General features: G+C 46.9%; 1 protein-coding gene across 1 annotated transcript in view; it reads right to left on the bottom strand.

Moving 5' to 3' along the window:
* Window positions 1-20,171, bottom strand: part of CFAP52 (cilia and flagella associated protein 52) — a 92,478-nt gene that overhangs the window by 23,119 nt on the left and 49,188 nt on the right. The window contains 3 exon segments of the mRNA XM_006156404.3: window positions 2,860-2,962; window positions 8,926-9,077; window positions 16,411-16,556. Of these exon segments, the coding sequence (XP_006156466.1) occupies window positions 2,860-2,962; window positions 8,926-9,077; window positions 16,411-16,556 (401 nt within the window).

Raw genomic sequence — 20,171 nt, 5'->3', positions numbered from 1 at the left:
ACCACTTGCTGGCCCCCAGTCACATTTTTTTAAAAGAGGTTTTTGCCTTAAGATGCATGTGCTTCCCAGAGAGAGAGAGAAAGATAGAGAGGCAGTGAGAGGGAAAGTGAGAAATCACCCATCCAGAGGATGACCATGCAGTAATCCCTTCTCCATTCTCCTCGTGGGCATGCATGCACATGTGCCTGGCATGATTTTAAAGCCCCCTGGTCCTGGCTTCAAACTGCAGTCAGCCATATGGGAGTCTAGTGATGTAACCGCTATGCCATCTGCTGGCCTCCCTAGTGATTTTTTTTAAGGAATTATTTTCTTTAACTTTATTTATTATTATTATTTTAATAGTTATACACACACACACACACACACACACACACACACACACACACTCACAGAAAGAAAGGAAAAGTGAGAAAGCAAGCCTCCAGGTCTGGGATTCAAACCATGCTCAGCCATGTGGGAGTCCAGTACCCTTAGCCACCATGCCACCTGCAGGATGCCCTAGTGACATTTTAAATAAAAGAAAAATAGACTGCTTTGAGTCTCATAACCTAAACCTAAAATAAGGCCAATACCACGCTAATCTAGAAACTTTATATCAAGCCTCGAGAGTGACCTTGTGCTTAAGTCCCTAATATCCATCCCATCCCAGTTCTAAGAGGAAGCCCAGTTACACCACAAGCCAAACATGCGTGTGAGGGGTGGACAGGCATAAGCCAAGTTGGGCTGATAAGACACGAAGACACTGGCTTGGACAGTCTTCAAAGACTACAATCGAGGCAGACTTCCATGCTGACCCTTAAAACGCGAGTGTCAGGCACATCCTGGCATGGACCAGGCAGCATTTCTTGGATTTTTATGACCAAGTGTTTCCCAATCACCTAGAAAACTTAAACAGGAAAAAGCCCAATCCCAGATTCTCATGTGGAGGTAGGGGGGTGGGGGGGGGGGGGGTGGGTGTGAGTAGGTGGAAGGCACCATTAGTATTTTCCCACAATACTTTAATACTTTTAATGCCATCAGCTTTTCTTGTCGGTGGTAAAAACATAAAAATGTAGCTGCTTCTTCAATTTTCTCAGTCTTTCCAAAGTCTAAAGGGACTCCAGGTTCATTCATTGGGGCCGGTTGGTGGTACAACAGTAAAAAAGATCTGTGAGGCTAACCCACGTGGGAAGGTTCCAAGTTCATGTCCAGAGACCTCTGTGACTGACCCCAGCATGCACTGGCCACGATCCGGAGTTAGCTGAAGCTGGGGGTAGATTGCAGCACCAAGACCTTATTGGGGGCCAGCAGGTGGTATGGTAGTTGAGGCAATGTCCTCCCACATAGCCAACCATGGTTCGAGTCCCAGACCTTGCAGTTTGTTTTCTTACTCTCTCTCTCTCTCTCTCTCTCTTCCTCGAACACACATGCCCTATAGCAAATTAAAATGATAAAAATGATGATGATAATGATAATATGGAAAATTAAATAAATAATTCTTTATAAAAATTTTTAAAGGCCCTATTAGTGTTATCTAGCTCTCTCTCTGAGATCTCTCTTTTTCACTCATTCATGCAAGAAATAAATACATAAAATTTGAAAAAGATAATGAATAACGAGAATTTCAGGGACCAGCAAGTGGCACAGTAGTTAAGATGCTTGACTCCCACATAGCCAACAGAGGTTTGAGTCCCAGACCCATTGGCTTGAAAATCACACTGGGTTTGTGTGTGTGTGTGTGTGCGCGCGCACACGCGTACCCAAAATCCCAAGGAATAAAGAGAGAAGGGACTGCAGTGTGGCTATTTGCCCTAGGGGGCGATTTCTCATGTTCCCTCTCACTGTCTGTGCTGAGCGCACGTGCCCTATGGCAAAACCTTAAAGGAAAAAAAAAGATAATGAAAATTTGTAAACACACACACAGTTCACTAATTGGATGTGCTGGTAATTAGGCCACAATCTGGCTAATCCGATGTGGCTGGCAGGGTGAACACCCTCACATCTCCCCCTCCACGTGTCTTTGTCCTGAAGCCTCTCACGTGCTCCAACGGGAAATGTCCCCCCGAAACAGAAGGGCCGGTCCACCCAAGGACACGGACTAGCAAGCTGCAGAGATTAATATATTGATGAAGTATTGTGATAAGAGATGAGAAACTCCATTGTCTTTCCATTTGAATTTAGTCAAAGTGACCACCAGTTTGGGGAAAGCAGGTCTGTTCCGACCTCGTAAATTTGCTCATCATAAAAAACCCCATTTCGAGCCAGCAGGTAGTGCGGTTGGCTAAGTCCCTGGACTCCCACAGGAATGACTAAGGTTTGTGTTCCTGAACTGGCGGCTTGGAACTCACACGGGTTGCTTGTGCACGCATGCCCCAGATCCAAGAAGGAGAATACAGGAGAAGGGACTGCAGCATGGCCATCCCCCTGGGGGGTCATTTCTCACTTTCTGTCTTTCTGTCTCTCTCTGTCTCTCACTGGCGAGTTCAAGTTCCCTATGGCAAAAAAAAAAAAAAAGAAAAAGAAAGAAAGAAAGAAAGAAAGAAAGACAAAATCCAGCAAACAAAAAAATAAACAAAACCAAAAATCTCTCTCGAGTACCCTCCTCTGTACCACCCAGACTTCCTGCTCTAGCATCCTGTGTGAGCACGACTTCAATCCTCACGGCGGGTCCGTGACATCTGTGGTATTGTGTCCATCTTACCAGCGAGGAAGTGAAGGGACCAAAGGGTTACCTGGCACTTCCAAAGTGTCATACCGCTGAGCCTCAGAACCATCACTGTGCCAGGGTGTGTGGACTCTGGAGCCTACATCCTTGGCCTCGACTTCGTGGCTTGTCTGTCTGCTACCGGAAAGAGTTTGCCTCTTGCTGGGAGCACGTACCTTCCTGTCTGTCCCGCTGGTGATGATCTGGAACTCTTCGGGGTGATAGCACACACACTGGAACAAGGTATTGGCCAGGATCATCTGGTTCCTCCTAAGACGCCTGCCAAGTAGATTCCAAAGCTATGACACGTGACTTTCTCTTCCCTAAAAAAGTTGTAGACTGGATGGGTACACAAGTGGACTGGGTTGGTTTACCTATCCCAAATACCTCACACTGCTTAGCACAGTGCAAATAGGCTTCTGGCAACCCCGCCCTCCCTACCAGTGGCAATCACAAGATGGTGGGAGTGGAGTGTTCTTTTCTTTTCTTTTCTTTTCTTTTCTTTTCTTTTCTTTTCTTTTCTTTTCTTTTCTTTTCTTTTCTACCGTCCCTTGCCTTCCCTTCCCTTCCCTTCTCTTCCCTTCCCTTCCCTTCCCTTTCTTCCTTCCTTCCTTCCTTCCTTCCTTCCTTCCTTCCTTTCTTCCTTCCTTCCTTCCTTCCTTTCTTTTGTTAAAGAGAGATTTTTTTCTATAGGGCTCATGTATTCGCCAGAGAGCCAGAGAGAGAGAGAAAGTGAGAAATCACTGGGGTGGGAAGGGGGAGATGATTCCACCACAATCCCTTCTCCTCTATTCTCCTTCTAGGATTGTGGGCACACATGCATATATGCCTGCCATGATTCTAAAGTTGCCAGGTCTGGGACTCGAGCTGCAATTAGCCATGTGGGAGTCCCCTCTTTAATCACCTGCTGACTCCTAGAGGGCCCTTTCTAAACACAGCACTCAGAACTCAATGACAATTCTAATTCCATCCAGAAGGAAGTAGAAGAGGCTGTGCTCAGAGCCAGCCTGCTAGCCTTCCCATAATGCACTGTATTCTTTTTCTAGTTTGTACTATCTCAAGAATGTGGGAACCAGCAGTTAGTGTAATGGCTATGTCGCTGGACTCCATGTAGGCGACCGCGGTTCGCGTCCCGGACCCGGTGGCTTAAAACTCATGCCAGGTGCGTGTGTGTGCATGCCCAAGATCCCGAGAGGAGAATAGAGGAGAAGGGATTGCGGCGTGACAATCCCCCCTTGGGGGTGATTTCTCGCTTTCTGTCTCTCTGTCTCTGTCTGTCTGGCGAGCACACACGCCCTATAGCGAAAACTTCTCCAAAAAAATAAAAAGAATGTATCCTTGCTTTGTATTTACACATTCGACATTTACTCTTCCATTTGAAAGTATCCACTGAACTGTCACTGACATCGTTACTCTCTGGTGCTACAATGCTAGAACTCCTCTCTCTGCCTGCCTGCACTAGTGCCCTTTATTCTTTGTTTTTGAGAGGTTTTTGCTATAGGGTGTGCGTGCTCACCAGAAAGACAGAAAGACAGAGAGACAGAGAGACAGAAAGTGGGAAATCACCCCCAGAGGGGATGGCCACACCACAATCCTTTCTTCATTCTCGGGATCTTGGGCACGCAAGCACACATGCCCAGCATGAGTTTAAGCCACCAAGTCCGGGACTTGAACCACAGTCAACTACATGGGAGTCCAGTGACATAGCCATTACGCCAATCGCTGGTCCCAGTGCCCTTTATTCTTGAGGTCACCACTGGGATGTACAGCTCTCCACAAGCTAAGCAGCAACATGGGGACACGGGGGTTTTAAAAAATGAATATTATTGGTCCTCATCTCTAGGGATATGAATTTAGTGGGTTGGAATGAAGGCCACTAATTTGCATTTGAAACCAGCATCCCAGCTTTCTCTCTCTCTCTCTCTCTCTCTCTCTTTCTTCTTTCTTTTTGTGTTTTTAAATCACCAGAGGGCACAGGTGCTTGCCAGAGACAGAGGGAGCAAGCACCCTCCCCACTGGGATGTGGTCACGCCATAATCCTTTCTCCATTTGGCCATCCTATTGGGACATACACATACCCAATGTGTTTTTCAAGCTGTCAGGGCTGGGATTTGAACCTCATGGTCAGCTATGTGGGATCTGGCTCCCTTAGCCACTAGGCTATGGGGCCGGGTTCCCCAGTTGATCATCACAGGCACAAGAGAACCCTTGCCTTAGGTAGCAGATGAAGAAATCCATAGATGTGACTTCTCTTTCCATAGACCGTGAGGTCTGTGGCCAACTCACTGGCCAGACTCTCCTGGCTGAACAACGCCCCTTCTGCACAGTTTCTTCTCCTATGGAAGTTTTCATGCGTGATATCCGAGCCAACTATTTTTAATGGTGTTGGCACAAATCAGTATTATACTTGTGACATGCGACTGGAAGGCTTTACAGATTTGAGGCGGTCACAAACCATCCATGGAATTAGGTTTAAGATGCCTTTCCCGTTACATAGTTCCAGTGGGAAGGTCAGGAGTAGGCCGACACCTTCTACAAGTGTGGGCCTTGGACCAGGGTCAAGACACAGGAGCTTGTTGGAAATATAGTCTCTCAGAACTGGCAGGTGGTATAATGGTTACATCACTAGACTCCCATGTAGTCAATGGTGGTTTGAGTCCTGGAACCAGTGGCTTAAAATTCATGCCAGGTATATATGCGTGCATGCCTGAAATCCACAGAGGAGAATGGAGGAGGAATTGCGATGTAGCCATGCCCTCCAGGAGGTGATTTCTTGCTTTCTGTCTCTCTGTTGAGTACATGTGCCCTTTTGCAAAAATCTCTTTCTAAAAAAAAGAAATACAGGCTCTCTGGGGCCAGCAGGTGGTATGGTGGGTCAAGGCACTGGACTCCCACATGGCCTACCACAGTTTGAGTCCTGGACCTGGCGGCCTACTTTCTCACTCTCCCTTTTTCTCTCTCTGGTTAAATTAAAAAATAATAACTGGGACCAACAGATGGCATAATGGTTACCTCACGGGACTCCTATATGGTCGACCATAGTTCAAGTCCAGAACCCAGTGGCTTAAAACTCACACTGAGTGAGTGTGCGTGCATGCCCAAAATCCAGACAGGAGAATGGAGGAGAAGGGACTGCTGTGTGGTCATACTCCCCCAGGAGATGATTTCTGATTTTCTGTCTCTCTAGCTCTTTCTTGTTTCCTTCTGCCTCTCTGGCTAGCGCACATACCCTATAGCAAAAATCTCTCTTAAAAAATAATAATAATAACAAATGGAATTAAATAAGTAAGTAATTAATTGAAAAGAAAGAACAAAATGCAGACTCTCAGGTGCCACCCTACACCTGCTACGTCAAACCCCCATCCTAACAGGGTCCCCAGGTGATTCATATGTGCACGTGAAAGTTGGAGACACATAGGCTAGAAGGCAGAGGCTTGCTTGGGATTTTAAAAATACATATTTATTTGGGACCAGCAGTTGGTGTAAGGGCTATGTCGCTGGATTCTCGTGTAGTCGACCGCGGTTCAAGTCCTGGACCTGGCGGCTTAAATTCACGCCGGGCGCGTGTGTGTGCATGCCCAAGATCCTGAAAGGAGAATGGAGGAGAAGGGATTGCAGCGTGGCCATCCCCCCTGGGGGGTGATTTCTCGCTTTCTATCTCTCTGTCTCTCTCTGTCTTTCTGGTGAGCACACGTGCCCTATAGCAAAAACCTCTCCTATATAGATAGATAGATAGATAGATAGATAGATATAGATATAGATATATAATTTATTAGTATTATTTTATTTGCTATAGAGATGTGCACTTACCAGAGACAGAGAGAGAAAGTGAGAAAGCAAACTGCCAGGTCCAGGACTCAAACCACAGTTGACCATGTGGGGAGTCCAGTGCCTGTAACCATCACTCCACTTGCTGACTCCAGGTTTTTACTTTAATTTTTTTAAATAAAGATTTTTGCGGGAGACCAGCAGATAGCATAATGGCTACATCACTGGACTCCCATGTAGCCAGCTGCAGTTCAAGTCCCGGACCCAGTGGCTTAAACTCACACTGGGTGCGTGTGCGTGCGTGCCCAAGATCCCGAGAGGAGAATGGAGGAGAAGGGATTGGAGCATGGCCATCCCCCCTCGGGGGTGATTTCTCACTTTCTGTCTGTCTGGTTGTCTCTCTCTTTGTCTTTCTGGTGAGTGCACACGCCCTGTAGCAAAACCTCTCAAAAAAATAAAAAAGAGAGAGATCTTTGCTATAAGGCATATGTGCTTACCAGAGAGACAGAGAGACAGAAAATGAGAAATCACCCTCCAGCGGGGATGGCCACACTGCAATCCCTTGTCCGCCATTCTCCTCTCAGGATCTTGGGCGTGTATACACACACATGCCCAGCATGAGTTTTAAGTCACCGGGTCCAGGACTCAAACCACAGTCAACTACATGGGAGTCCAGTGACAGCACAACCATTCTGCCATCTACTGGTCCCCAGGTTTTTATTTTTTAACACATTAACTAAAAATGCTCTGCCTTTGCCTTTAGTTCTCACTCCTTCCTCTCCAGACAAGAACATTTCTTACTCTTTTGTCATTTATGGCTCGTTATTCCCAGCTTTGTACTTACCTGGTCTCTCTTACACAGGTATAGGGAGGCAATATGTCCCGGGAGGGGTAGACGGGTGATGAGGGGGCGGGATGATAAGGGAAAATAAAAACACACAGCGAAATACTTATAGTGACGAACTCAAACGTCACCTAGGAAAATTCTTTCGATTACTCCTACATTAAAGTTCACATGCGATGGTCCAGTTAGCTCGAATTTGCTATAAGGTGTCTACACTAAACAAAGAGACAGAGAGAGGGAAAGTGAGAAAGCACCCCTCTCCCCCAGGAAGGATGACCACACGGCAATCCCTTCTTGGGGATTTTGGGCCTGCATGCACATGTGCCCTGCATGTCTTTTTTTTTTTTTTTTTGAGAGTTTTTTTGCTATAGGGCACACACACTTGCCAGAAAGACAGAGAGAGACAGAGAGACAGAAAGACTGAAAGCCAGAAATCACCCCCCCGGGGGGATGGCCATGCCACAATCCCTTTTCCTCCATTCCCCTCTTGGGATCTTGGGCACGCACGCACACGCACCCGGTGTGAGTTTAATCCACTGGGTCCGGGACTGTGAACCATGGTCAACTACATGGGAGTTCAGCGACATAGCCATTACGCCATCTGTTTTTTCAAGTCGCCGGGTCTAGGACTCAAACCACGCAGTTGGCCATGTGGGATCCAGCACCCAAACCACTATGCCACCTTCTGGCTCCTGGTCTAGTTGGTTTGGAGTCAAGCATTCTATGGGGGTGTGACCTGTTCTAAGTATAAGAGGTCCCTGAGAATGCAGCCACCTAAGGGGGAGGACAAATTGATGTCTCTTTCCCAGCCCTCCCTGGCCATAGCAAGCTGATGCTGGGCGTGGATTTTTTTTTTTTTTTGAGACGTTTTGCTACAGGGCATGTGAGCTCACCAGAAAGACAGAGAGAGACAGAAAGAGAGAAATCACCCCCCAGGGAGGATGGCCACGCCGCAATCCCTTCATTCTCCTCTCAGGATCTTGGGCACACACACGCGCCCAGTGTGACTTTAAGTCACTGGGTCCAGGACTTGAACCACTGTCGACTACACGGGAGTTCAGCGACATAGCCATTACACCAACTGCTGGTCCCTGTTTTGTTTTTGTTTTTTAGTAATTATTTATTTTATTTATTCTTCTTCTTTAAGTTTGCTGTAGGGCACATGCAGTCACCAGAGAGAGAGAGAAAGTGAGAAAGCAAGCTGCCAGGTCTGGGATTTGAACCATGGTTGGCCATGTGGGAGTCCAGCACCTTAATTACCATGCCACCTAAAGCCCTAATTCTAGACTTCTCTTGACTGAGTGAAATGACAAGAACTGTCTGCCTTACCGATTTCCCTCGCTCCTTTTAATTCGGAACTCTTAGAGGTGAATTAGTGCAAACTAAATTACATTTCTCATGACTTCCCTATCCCTCCAGAAACTTCCAACATCCAGATCTTGGAACCTACACCCTTCCCACCAGCACCTGCAAACCCTGGACAGCAATGGCATAAATGGCTTCGGAGGGACATCTCTTTCCAGTTTCCCAGAGTGAGATTTCTACTCCGTCTGACTGTCCGCTCACATTCAGGGCACTGCTGGAATGGCTGGGCTCTGCACGGGCGGCAGAGCCCACATGCGGCACTTACACGAGGTCCCAGATGATGCAGGTCCCATCGGTGCTGGCTGTGACGCACTCCTCATTGTTCCTCTTCACCCTGATGCAGGACACGGAAGACTTGTGCTCCTTCAGGGCCTCCTCCAGCTTCTGGGTCTGGCAGCCGATCTGCCACACCCTCACCTGAAAGCCACAGCAACTCAGATCGCAAGAGGGATTGTGACTTCTGAAGGGACCGAAAGGGGCTCTTGTTTACCTGCCGTCTTGTCTGTCAATGGTTTCTCCTGAAGCCCACCCCACCGGGCAGCTGCTAGGATTTACCATTACTCTATTTCCGTGCATCAAGTCCTTCTGCTTTCGCAATGAGTGGTACAAGAATGTGTTGGGACCAGCAGTTGGTGTAATGGCTATGTCGCTGGACTCCCATGTAGTCGACTGCGGTTCGCATCCCGGACCCGGTGGCTTAAAACTCACGCCGGGCGTGTGTGTGTGCGTGCCCAAGATCCCGAGAGGAGAATGGAGGAGAAGGGATTGCGGCGTGACCATCCCCCCTGGGGGGGGGTGATTTCTCGCTTTCTGTCTCTCCGTCTCTCTCTGTCTGTCTGGTGAGTGGATGCGCCCCATAGCAAAAACCTCTTCACAAAAAAAAAGAGTGCGTATAAACAAGGGGAGCAGGCTGTGAGAGTGTCCTGGCATGGACAAAACTAGTACGACAAACCTCAGAAGTGCACAAAATAATGTAAAATATTAACTTACGAAGGTATTATGTGTATATCCTTTATTTAGTTATTTTACTGTGCACACGCTTTAAGAAACATACTGTCGGGCCGGCAAGTGGAATGCTGATTAAAGGTGCTGGGCTCCCGCATGGCCGACCGCAGTTGGAGTCCTGGACATGGCAGCTTGCTTTCTCTCTCTCTCTTTGTGCTCTCTCTCACTCCGTCCCTCTCTGGTCAAATTAAAACAAACAGATAAATAAATAAAGTTAAATAAAATAATTCTTAAAAAAAAAATAGTGTCCTGGGGCCTGCAGATGATGGTTGAAACACTGGACTCTCACACGGCTGACTGGAGTTTGAATCCCAGACTTGGCAGCTTGCTTTCTCATTTTCTCCCTCTCTCTGTTTCTATCTGGTTAAATTTAAAAATAACAATATATTAAATTAAATTAGGATGCAAATGATGGTATGTCAATTAGAAATTACAATAAAAAATACAAGATCCCAAGAGCTTTTCAACTCTGCTATGCTTGCTTTGTTTTTTTCTTGTTGTTTGTATGTTTTTTCATTTTTGCTATAGGGTGTGTACTCAGCAGAGAGAGACAGAGAGAGAGTGAGAGAGAGAGAGGGAAAGTCAGAAATAACTCCCCAGAGGGGATGATATGCCACAATCCCTTCTCCTCCAGTCTCCTCTTGAGATTTTGAGCACACACATGCACCTGGAATGATTTTCAAATTGCCAGGTCTGGGACTCGAACCACTTGGTTGGCCATGTGGGAATCCAGATACCTTAACCTCCATATCATCTGCTGGCCCTGGTTTGCTTTTTAATTCCCTGTTCTCATCCTAGTTGGGTGGGGTGGGAATGCTACATTGAAAGACAGAAATATTCAAGTACAAGATGTAATCATCTTTCACACAGCTTAGAAAATGTTACCAATGGTCCTGCATCTGCTTCTGCTTTTAGGCTGAGAACTTTATCAGACACCCGCCATGAAAATCAATAACGCAAGAGCCACTGCTAACCAAGGGAAATAATACGTCTACTCATTTCTGCAGAGCACTGCTATCAAATTTCTGGTGCCATCAGGAAATTTCTTGGGTACGCAGAGTCATATTTAAACATCAGCTCTTCTGTTTTTTGGGTTTGTTTTTTTTTTTTTTTTTTTGGTATTATTTTTGCTATAGGGAGAGTGCACTCACCAGAGAGACAGAAAGCAAGAAATTACTCCCCAGGAGGGTGGCCGTGCCTCCAACCCTTCTCCATCTCCTCTGGGATTTGGAGCATGCACATGCGCCTGGTGTTAGTTAGAAGTCACCGGGTCCAGGCCTGAACCCACGGTCAACCACGTGGGAATCCAGTGTCTTAAAACTATGAGTACTCGCTGGCCCCACATCAGCTCTTCAGTTTTAATCATTTAAAAACTCTGGTTCTCAATCATACTGAACCCAACACCTATTTTGTATCACAAATATTTCTTTATAACTGTTAATTATCCTATAATGAAATCCAGAGGTAACATAACTACGTATACACAATCCGAAAACAGTCAAAATAATGTCCTAACTGAAAGGGTTAGGCCAAAGGAAACTTACTTAGTTATTATAGTATGATGGAACTTCAAAACATTCATGGAAAAATGGAATTAAACTATGAGTTTATTTTGGTGCAAAAAAATTTGAAAAGCTATGCACAGTGTTTTGCCTATGATGTATTTCCCATGAACTTTTTCTGCAAAACTATTCATTTAATTTTATTAATTTATTATTATTATTTAATTTGCTATAGGGCATATACACTTATCAGAGAGAGACAGAGAGAGAGATAAAGTGAGGAAGCAAGCTACCAGGTCCAAGACTCACACTGCAGTGAGCCATATGGGAGTCCAGCACCTTAACCACCATACCACTTGCTGACCCCTTCCATGAACTTTTTTTTTTAGTTTGTTTGTTTGTTTATTTAGACCAGAGAGGGGCAGAGCAAGAGAGAGAGGAGGGAAAGTGAGAAAGCAAGCCGCCAGGTCCGGGACTTGAACTGTGGTTGGCCGTGTGGGAGACCAGCACCCTTAATCACCACGTCACTTGCCATGAACTTTTAAAAGATCCTTTAGATGTCCTGGAATGGATAAAGGCTCTACCACAATTACACAAGAAAACACAGCAATGTAAGCCCAGCCCATGGGGTGGTGGCTAAGGTGGCTGGATCCCACCCAGCCCACTGTGCAGTTCAAGTCCTGGACTCGGTGGCTTGAGAAACATGTGGGTGTGTTTGTTCAGAATCCCTAGAAGAGGAAGAAATGGGGGAAAGGGATTGTGGCACGACCACCCCCTATCGGGGTGCTTTCTCACCCCCACCCCCGTATCTCTCTGGCAAGCACACATGTCCTCTGACAACTGTGGCATGACCACCCCACCCCCGTATCTTTCTGGCAAGCACACATGTCCTCTGACAAAATTACAATAATATATAGTAATGTAAACAGATGCCTATGCCTTCTCATGATGAATATGTTAGATTTATGAAAAATAAGAATAGCAGAAACCATTCCATGGAAGCATTCCAGGGCAAGGAGAACAGTGGGCCGAGTGAACACTAGATTGGAAATTAGCTTCAGGGCGGGTGATAATGGACTGGACTATTTGTACCTACTAAGAGGAAAATCACATTAAATGAAGAAAGAAAATCTCCTAAGACACATTCTGTACTGTCAAGGTAAAGACAGTGAGGAAGCATGAGGCTATCCCAAATGAACTGGGCCATGGTCATTGCCATGACATTCAAATACCTCTGCGTGTTATGACATGGGGCGGGATAACGACCAGTGTCAGAGAAAACGAATGTGCTATTTCAAAAGCCCACCACGTCGGGACCAGCGGATGGTGTAACAGTTATGTCACTGGACTCTCACGTAGTCAGCCACAGTTTGAGTCTTGGATCCAGCAGCTTAAAACTCACACTAGACGCATGTGTGTGCATGTCCAACATCCTGAGAGGAGAACAGCAGAGAAGGGATTGCGGCATGGCCATCCCCCCGGGGGATGATTTCTCGCTTTCTGTCTCTCTGGCTTTCCAGCTAGTGCACGCACCCTCTAGTAAAAATCTCTCTGAAAAACAAAACAAAACAAAACCAGCACATGCGTAGGCGCACATTCAGTTCTTAGCAGGGCTAAATTAAGTGTTATTTATTTATTTATTTATGACAGATTTTTGCTATAGGGTGCATGTGCTCACCGGACAGAGAGACAGAAAGCGAGAAATCACTCCCTAGGGTTATGGCCATGATGAATCCATTCTCCTCTGTTCTCCTTTTGGGATCTTGGGCATGTGCACACACTCACGCCCGGTGTGGGTTTTAAGCCACTGGGTCCAGGACTCAGACTGCAGTTTCACCATGTAGGAGTCCAGGGATGCAACCTTTATGCCATCTGCTGGTCCCAGTGTTGATATATATTTATATTAAAGTAGGATTTTCTCCAAAACTTAAAATGTGAGAAATACTCTAATCATTTCATCTATTCTCTCTGCATAGATTATTTCAGTTTATAAACACATTTTAATAACATAGTAATTAGCACAAATACATGATAGAAAACAAGGTATTTTTCAGGAATGGCATTTATACCATTTTTTTTAAAGAATGATTTTATTTATTTATTTTTTATTTTATTTTGAGAGAGACAGAGTTAGAGAGAGAGAGAAAGTGAGAAAGCAAGCCGCCTGGTCCATGACTCCAGCTGTGGTCGGCCGTGTGGGAGACCAGCACCCTTAATCACCACGTCACTTGCCATGAACTTTTAAAAGATCCTTTAGATGTCCTGGAATGGATAAAGGCTCTACCACAATTACACAAGAAAACACAGCAATGTAAGCCCAGCCCATGGGGTGGTGGCTAAGGTGGCTGGATCCCACCCAGCCCACTGTGCAGTTCAAGTCCTGGACTCGGTGGCTTGAGAAACATGTGGGTGTGTTTGCTCAGAATCCCTAGAAGAGGAAGAAATGGGGGAAAGGGATTGTGGCACGACCACCCCCTATCGGGGTGCTTTCTCACCCCCACCCCCGTATCTCTCTGGCAAGCACACATGTCCTCTGACAAAATTACAATAATATACAGTAATATAAACAGATGCCTATGCCTTCTCATGATGAATATGTTAGATTTATGAAAAATAAGAATAGCAGAAACCATTCCATGGAAGCATTCCAGGGCAAGGAGAACAGTGGGCCGAGTGAACACTAGATTGGAAATTAGCTTCAGGGCGGGTGATAATGGACTGGACTATTTGTACCTACTAAGAGGAAAATCACATTAAATGAAGAAAGAAAATCTCCTAAGACACATTCTGTACTGTCAAGGTAAAGACAGTGAGGAAGCATGAGGCTATCCCAAATGAACTGGGCCATGGTCATTGCCATGACATTCAAATACCTCTGCGTGTTATGACATGGGGCGGGATAACGACCAGTGTCAGAGAAAACGAATGTGCTATTTCAAAAGCCCACCACGTCGGGACCAGCGGATGGTGTAACAGTTATGTCACTGGACTCTCACGTAGTCAGCCACAGTTTGAGTCTTGGATCCAGCAGCTTAAAACTCACACTAGACGCATGTGTGTGCATGTCCAACATCCTGAGAGGAGAACAGCAGAGAAGGGATTGCGGCATGGCCATCCCCCCGGGGGATGATTTCTCGCTTTCTGTCTCTCTGGCTTTCCAGCTAGTGCACGCACCCTCTAGTAAAAATCTCTCTGAAAAACAAAACAAAACAAAACCAGCACATGCGTAGGCGCACATTCAGTTCTTAGCAGGGCTAAAAGTCAGCTGTCTAACTAGTACCAAAGACACCGGCCAGGCAGCCACAGGGCTGGAGTCAGAGTCTTGGAAGTGCTCTGGACGAGCCAAGCATTAACCCTTTGGTTGTGGGATTGGAGTTTGGGGTGCACTTGATGGGGAGGGGAGGGTGATAGGGTTGGGAGTCTTCACAGGTGGGGCATTCAGGCAATAGCCATCTTCCCCTGGGAACGAAAGTACCCGAGTACGGCAGCAATGACTGACTTCGTATCAGTGCTCACCTGCCGAGCAGCAGCCCTGGTCTCCAGTGTATCAAAGGCCTTGAAGACTATGCGTTTTGAAAGGAAAGGTGGATAACAGCTGAGTGAGGAAAAAAGAGGAGGAGGAGTGGACGGGGGACTGTGGAGAGCTGAGCAGGACCAAGCGCAGTGAGACAGTGACGTCCCCTCCTCCCTCCACTCTCAACAGCTTGGGCTCAGGCTCCAAGTCTGGGCATCAGCAAGACAGATGACCCAAAAGGATGAAGGAGCATGCTTGGGTACTGAGGGTGTCAACGGAAAAGCGGCTGAAGTGATCAAGCAAGGAACTGCAGCCAGGAGAGCGACGAGGCCGAGGGCGATGGCCCGAGGCTGTGGTTACAACGCACTTGCTTGACACACAGCTGGTGCTCAGGGAGAGGTGCCTTGAATGTAAAATGCACACACCAGGCCTGGAAGACTTAGCGAAATAAAGACAAACAAATCGTCTCGGTAATAGGAATACTATACTTTAAATGGAAACTGAAGCGCAGAGAGGTTAAGGCACGCACCCCACGTCACACAGCTCAAAGTGGTAGAAGGCAATCTGGAGCCAGGCTTCTACCTGCATTGCCTGAGTTCTACTAACGGCTACCTGTCCAGGAGCTACATTCCCTTCTTCCTGGCAAGTGACACAGCTGAGAAAGAAGGCAAAGGAAAATGTCTTATATGGAGAAAGGGAAGGCTTTGGGATTGGGAAAAAGTAGGGTATAAGGGAGGGGAGGCGCCACAAGATAAATGTGGAAGTGAAAGGTGTTTTCGGCTCTGCGGAGTGATGGAAGGAAAAGGTGGAGTGTCATAATTTTTAAATAATAAAAAATTATTTTTATTGTGGTGCATTTTGATTCTAAAAATATTATCTGCTTTGAAAGATAAGATAAAGACAATTTATAAACCATGGTCCTGGGAGGAAGAGAACCCGTTTGCCTAAGCGCTGGCAAAACACCAACTTGGATTTACAGTTCTGTTAACACTTTCATGTCCCTATCTTTATTTTTAAAGAATTCTTTTATCGAATTTTATTATTTATTTATTTATTTTAATTTGACCAGAGAGGGACAGAGTAAGAGAGAGGGAGGGAGGAAAAGTGATAAAGTAAGCCACCAGGTCTGGGACTTGAACTGCAGTCAGCCATGAGGGAATCCAGCACCCTTAACCACCACAATACCTACCAGCCCTATCATGTCGGTATCTTAAATGTTCCTCCCACGAACAAAGTATTTATATGTATATTTAAAATTGATGAACTTTAATTTATGATGTATTTTAAGGTTTCATCAAAATCCCAAATGCATCCCCCTTGAATCCTAATTCAAGGTCTTATTCTTTTTTCTTTTTTTTTTGGAGAGGTTTTTGCTATAGGACGTGTGCGCTTGCCAGACAGACAGAGAGAGACATAGAGACAGAAAATGATAACCCCCCCCCCCACCCCCACCCCGGAAGATGGTCACGCCGCAATCCCTTCTCCTCCATTCTCCTCTCGGGATCTTGGGCACACACGCACATGCGCCCGGCGTGAGTTCTAAGCCACCGGGTCCGGGATGCAAACTGCGGTCGACTACGTGGGAGTCCAGCGACATAGCCATTATAATAACTGCTGGTTCCCCAAGGTCTTATTTTTTTAAAAAATAAAAGACGGCCTCCTCTGAGGCCTTGGCTCTAAATCCCAGGCTAACTGTGATAACGATTGATTCTGCTTTCAAGAACAATACCTCCCCTTCCCCGCCGCCACTGATGATCCTTTTACAGTCGCTGGTGGTGGCGATGGCCGTCACGCCGATCCTGTGAGCGCTGTTAATGACGTACATCAGGCGGCCGGTCTCCGGGGCGAAGGCTCGGATTCTACCGTCACCCCACGCTGGCGTGAAAGTGAGACGAAAGGCAAGCGGGGGTCAGTATATGCGCCCTCCCTTTCCCGACCGCTGATCTCATAAACCAGAGGCAGGACTGGGGAGCCAGCTGGTGATGGAGGGAAGAGGCCGCCCCTACCCACAGCTACACACCCCTTGGCCCTAATCCCTCAAGATGGTCACACCTGGCTGAAGGAAAGGAGTGATTCGTCCTGGTTGACCTGAAAAGCAGGCAGGGCACATGTGCATGCATGCCCAAAACCCAGAGAGGAGCATGGGACAGAAGATAGCAGTGTGGCCATCCCCTCTGGGGGATACTTTCTCACTTTCTCACTTTTTCTGTTTCCCTCTGGTGAGCTCATGAGCCCTACAGAAAATTGTTTGAAAAAAGTTGCCACCACCATCCATCCAGTTGCTGAAGCCAAGAACCTTGGGGTCATCTTGATTCCTCTGTCTCACCCACCCAACATCCACCCCATCGGCCAGTCCCTACTGTTAAAACACATCTAGACTCTGAGCATCTCTCCACTCCTCTCCTGGTACCACATTGCCCAAGTCAGCAACTCTTTCCTGGATTATAGTAACAGTTCCCTTCCAGTCCTTTCAGTTCTGAAACTTACAATCAGTTATTTATACAGGAGTCAGGGTAATCTCTCTATTTTTAATTTGCCATAGGGCATGTATGCTCACCAGAGCGAGAGCAAGAGAGAGAAAGAGAGAGCAAGCCATCAAGTCTAGAACTCAAACCATGGTCAGCCATGTGGGTATCCAGCATGTTAACCACCACACCACCTGTGGCCCCCAGGGCAAACTTTTTAAGACCATGTCACCTTCCTGATCAGGAACTTCCAAAAGTGTTCTGAACACTGCATTTAGAATTAAAGTTCAAACTTTTTGATGATCTACCTATTCTTTTTTTTTTTTTTTTTGGAGAGGTTTTTTTGCTATAGGGCGTGTGTGCTCGCCAGACAGAGAGAGACAGAGAGACAAGAAAGCAAGAAATCACCCCCCAGGGGGGATGGTCATGCCACAATCCCTTCTCCTCCATTCTCCTCTCGGGATCTTGGGCATGCACGCACACATGCCTGGCGTGAGTTTAAGCCACCGGGTCCAGGACTCGAACTGCGGTCAACTACGTGGGGGTCCAGCGACATATCCATTATGCTAAATGCTGGTCCCATGATCTACCTATTCTTGAGAAGCTTGGTAGAATCTCTTATTTTTTTTAAAGAATTATTTATTCATTTATTTAATTTCTTTTGTTATAATTATTTTAAATTTGTTTTCTTTTCATTTTCTTTTTTGGAGAGGTTTTTGTTATATTGCATATGTGCTTGCCAGCAAGATAGAGAGAGACAGAGAGACAGAAAGCGAGAAATTACCCCCCGGGGGGATGGCCACACTGCAATCCCTTCTCCATTCTCCTCTTAGGATCTTGTGCACGCATGCACACGTGCCTGGTGTGAGTTTAAGCCACCGGGCCTGGGACTCAAACCACAGTCGACTACATGGGAGTCCAGCGACATAGCCATTATGCCAACTGCTGGTCCCCATTAATTTTAAATTTGACCAGAGAGAGAAAGGGAAAGTGAGAAAGCAAGCTGCCAGGTCTGGGACTTTAACCACGGTCGGTCATGTGGGAATCCAGTGCCTTTAACCGCACACCACCTGCTGGCCCCAAGTTCAGACTTCTTTATCATCTACATCAATTCACTCCTGCCACTCCCCGACCTGGTCAACGTCCTCTACTGTCCTCCCTTTTTTTTTTTCTTTTTTTGGAGAGGTTTTTGCTACAGAGCATGTGCACTCGCCAGCCAGACAGACAGAGACAGAGAGACAGAAAGCGAGAAATCACCCTCCGATGGGGATGGCCACACCGCAATCCCTTCTCCTCCATTCTCCTCTCTGGATCTTGGGCATGCACGCACACGCGCCCGGCGTGAGTTTAAGCCACTGGGTCCGCGACTCGAACCGCAGTCGACTATGTGGGAGTCCAGCGACATAGCCATTACGCTAACTGCTGGTTCCATCTACTGTCCTCCCTGAGCCTCCACGCCAGCTATCTCCCTAAGTTCCAGACACACTACCCTCACCATCCCTCAAATACAGCAAGTGATTTCCCACCTCGGGGCCTTTACATTTGCTGTTCCTTCTGCCTGGAATACTTTGCCCTAAGGCCTTTATGTGGTTGGTAACTTCTCATTAGCATTAGTGTCACCTCTTGACCAGTCATTTTAAATAGGGTGCTCAAGGTAGACCCTGTTTCAGTTAAGACTTGAGGTGGGCGGGGATAAACCATAGGCGTATCTGGGGAAAGAACATTCCAGGCGGATGGAACGATTAGGCAAAGGCCCTGTGCCCTGCATGTTTGAGGAACAGCAAAGAAGTCAGTGTGGCTAGAGGACAATAGTAGTAAGAGAAAAGGGCAGAGGTAAGAAGGTGGAGGTGGGGGCAGCAGGTGGTGTGGTGGGTAAGATGCTAAACTCCCACATGGCTGACCGTGGTTCGAGCCTGAGAGCCGGCAGCTAGAGGTATGTGTGTGCCCGAAATCCCGAGAGAAGCATGGCGGAGAAGGGACTTCAGTGTGGCCTGGAGCATGATTGACTTTCTCTCTTTCTGTCTCTCTACAGAGAAAGCAAAAACCTAAACAAACAAACAAACAAAGATCAAAAAGGTCGGAGGTGAGGAAGGTTATGTCAGGCCTTACCGGTGGTTGCAGGGACCTATCTTTGATTCTTAGAAGGTGAAAGGCTTTTGAACTGGAGAAGTGGCACGATCTGATTTCCATTTTAAAACGGATTTCTGGGGCCAGCCTCATAGCCTAGTGGTTAAGGAAGCCAGGTCCCCCAAGACCAACCACAGTTCAAGTCTTGACCTTAACAGATTGAAAAAACACACTGGGTGCATGTGCGTGGGTGCCCCAAATCCTGATAGGATGGAGAAATGGAGGAGAAGGGATTGCGGCGTTATCATGCCCTTCTGGGGGGTGTTTTGTCCTTCCCTGGGCTCCAGAGCACATACGCCCTCCAATAATTTTTAAAAAACAAGCAGATTCCTGGTTTCTGTGTTGAGAACACACTGGGGAAGGAGCAAACTGGGCAGGGGGGAGCAGAGAACCTGGTAGGAAGCTACTGGAATGCTCTAGGAGAGCGGCCTTGGCGGCTAAGGCCAGGGTGGGGACCGCAGGCTCTGAGTATGCTGTGACAGGCGAGTCCTAGGGCACATCATGTGGGGATCAGAGGAAAAGGGGAGGTGCTGATGACTCCAAGCTTCTTCAACTCTCCGTGTAATGCAAGCCGAGAGCTCCCGGGGGCGCTATGTGGAGACATGCCTGGGGGAGGGGACGCCAAAGAGAAAGAAATTGAGACAGGAAAAGAGGGGACGAGATGACTTCCAACGTCACTATTTTAGTAGCTGCACCCAGAATCCACTTGATTTTCCATTGATGTGAACCAGTAGCTGTCCCTTTATGTTTTATTTTTTAGCTTGCCACTGGGCGTGTGTGCTCACCAGAGAGCCAGAAAGAGAGAGGGAAAGGGGGAAAGTGAGACAAAATCACTCCCCGGGGGATGGCTCTACTGTATTCCCTTCTTCTCCATTCTCTTGGAAATTGGGGTGTGCAC

Source organism: Tupaia chinensis, unplaced genomic scaffold (genome assembly GCF_000334495.1).
Source record: "Tupaia chinensis unplaced genomic scaffold, TupChi_1.0 Scaffold000493_1, whole genome shotgun sequence".
Taxonomy (NCBI): Eukaryota; Metazoa; Chordata; class Mammalia; order Scandentia; family Tupaiidae; genus Tupaia; species Tupaia belangeri.
Note: the sequence above shows the minus strand (reverse complement) of the source record. Positions and strands in the feature narration are given on the sequence as shown.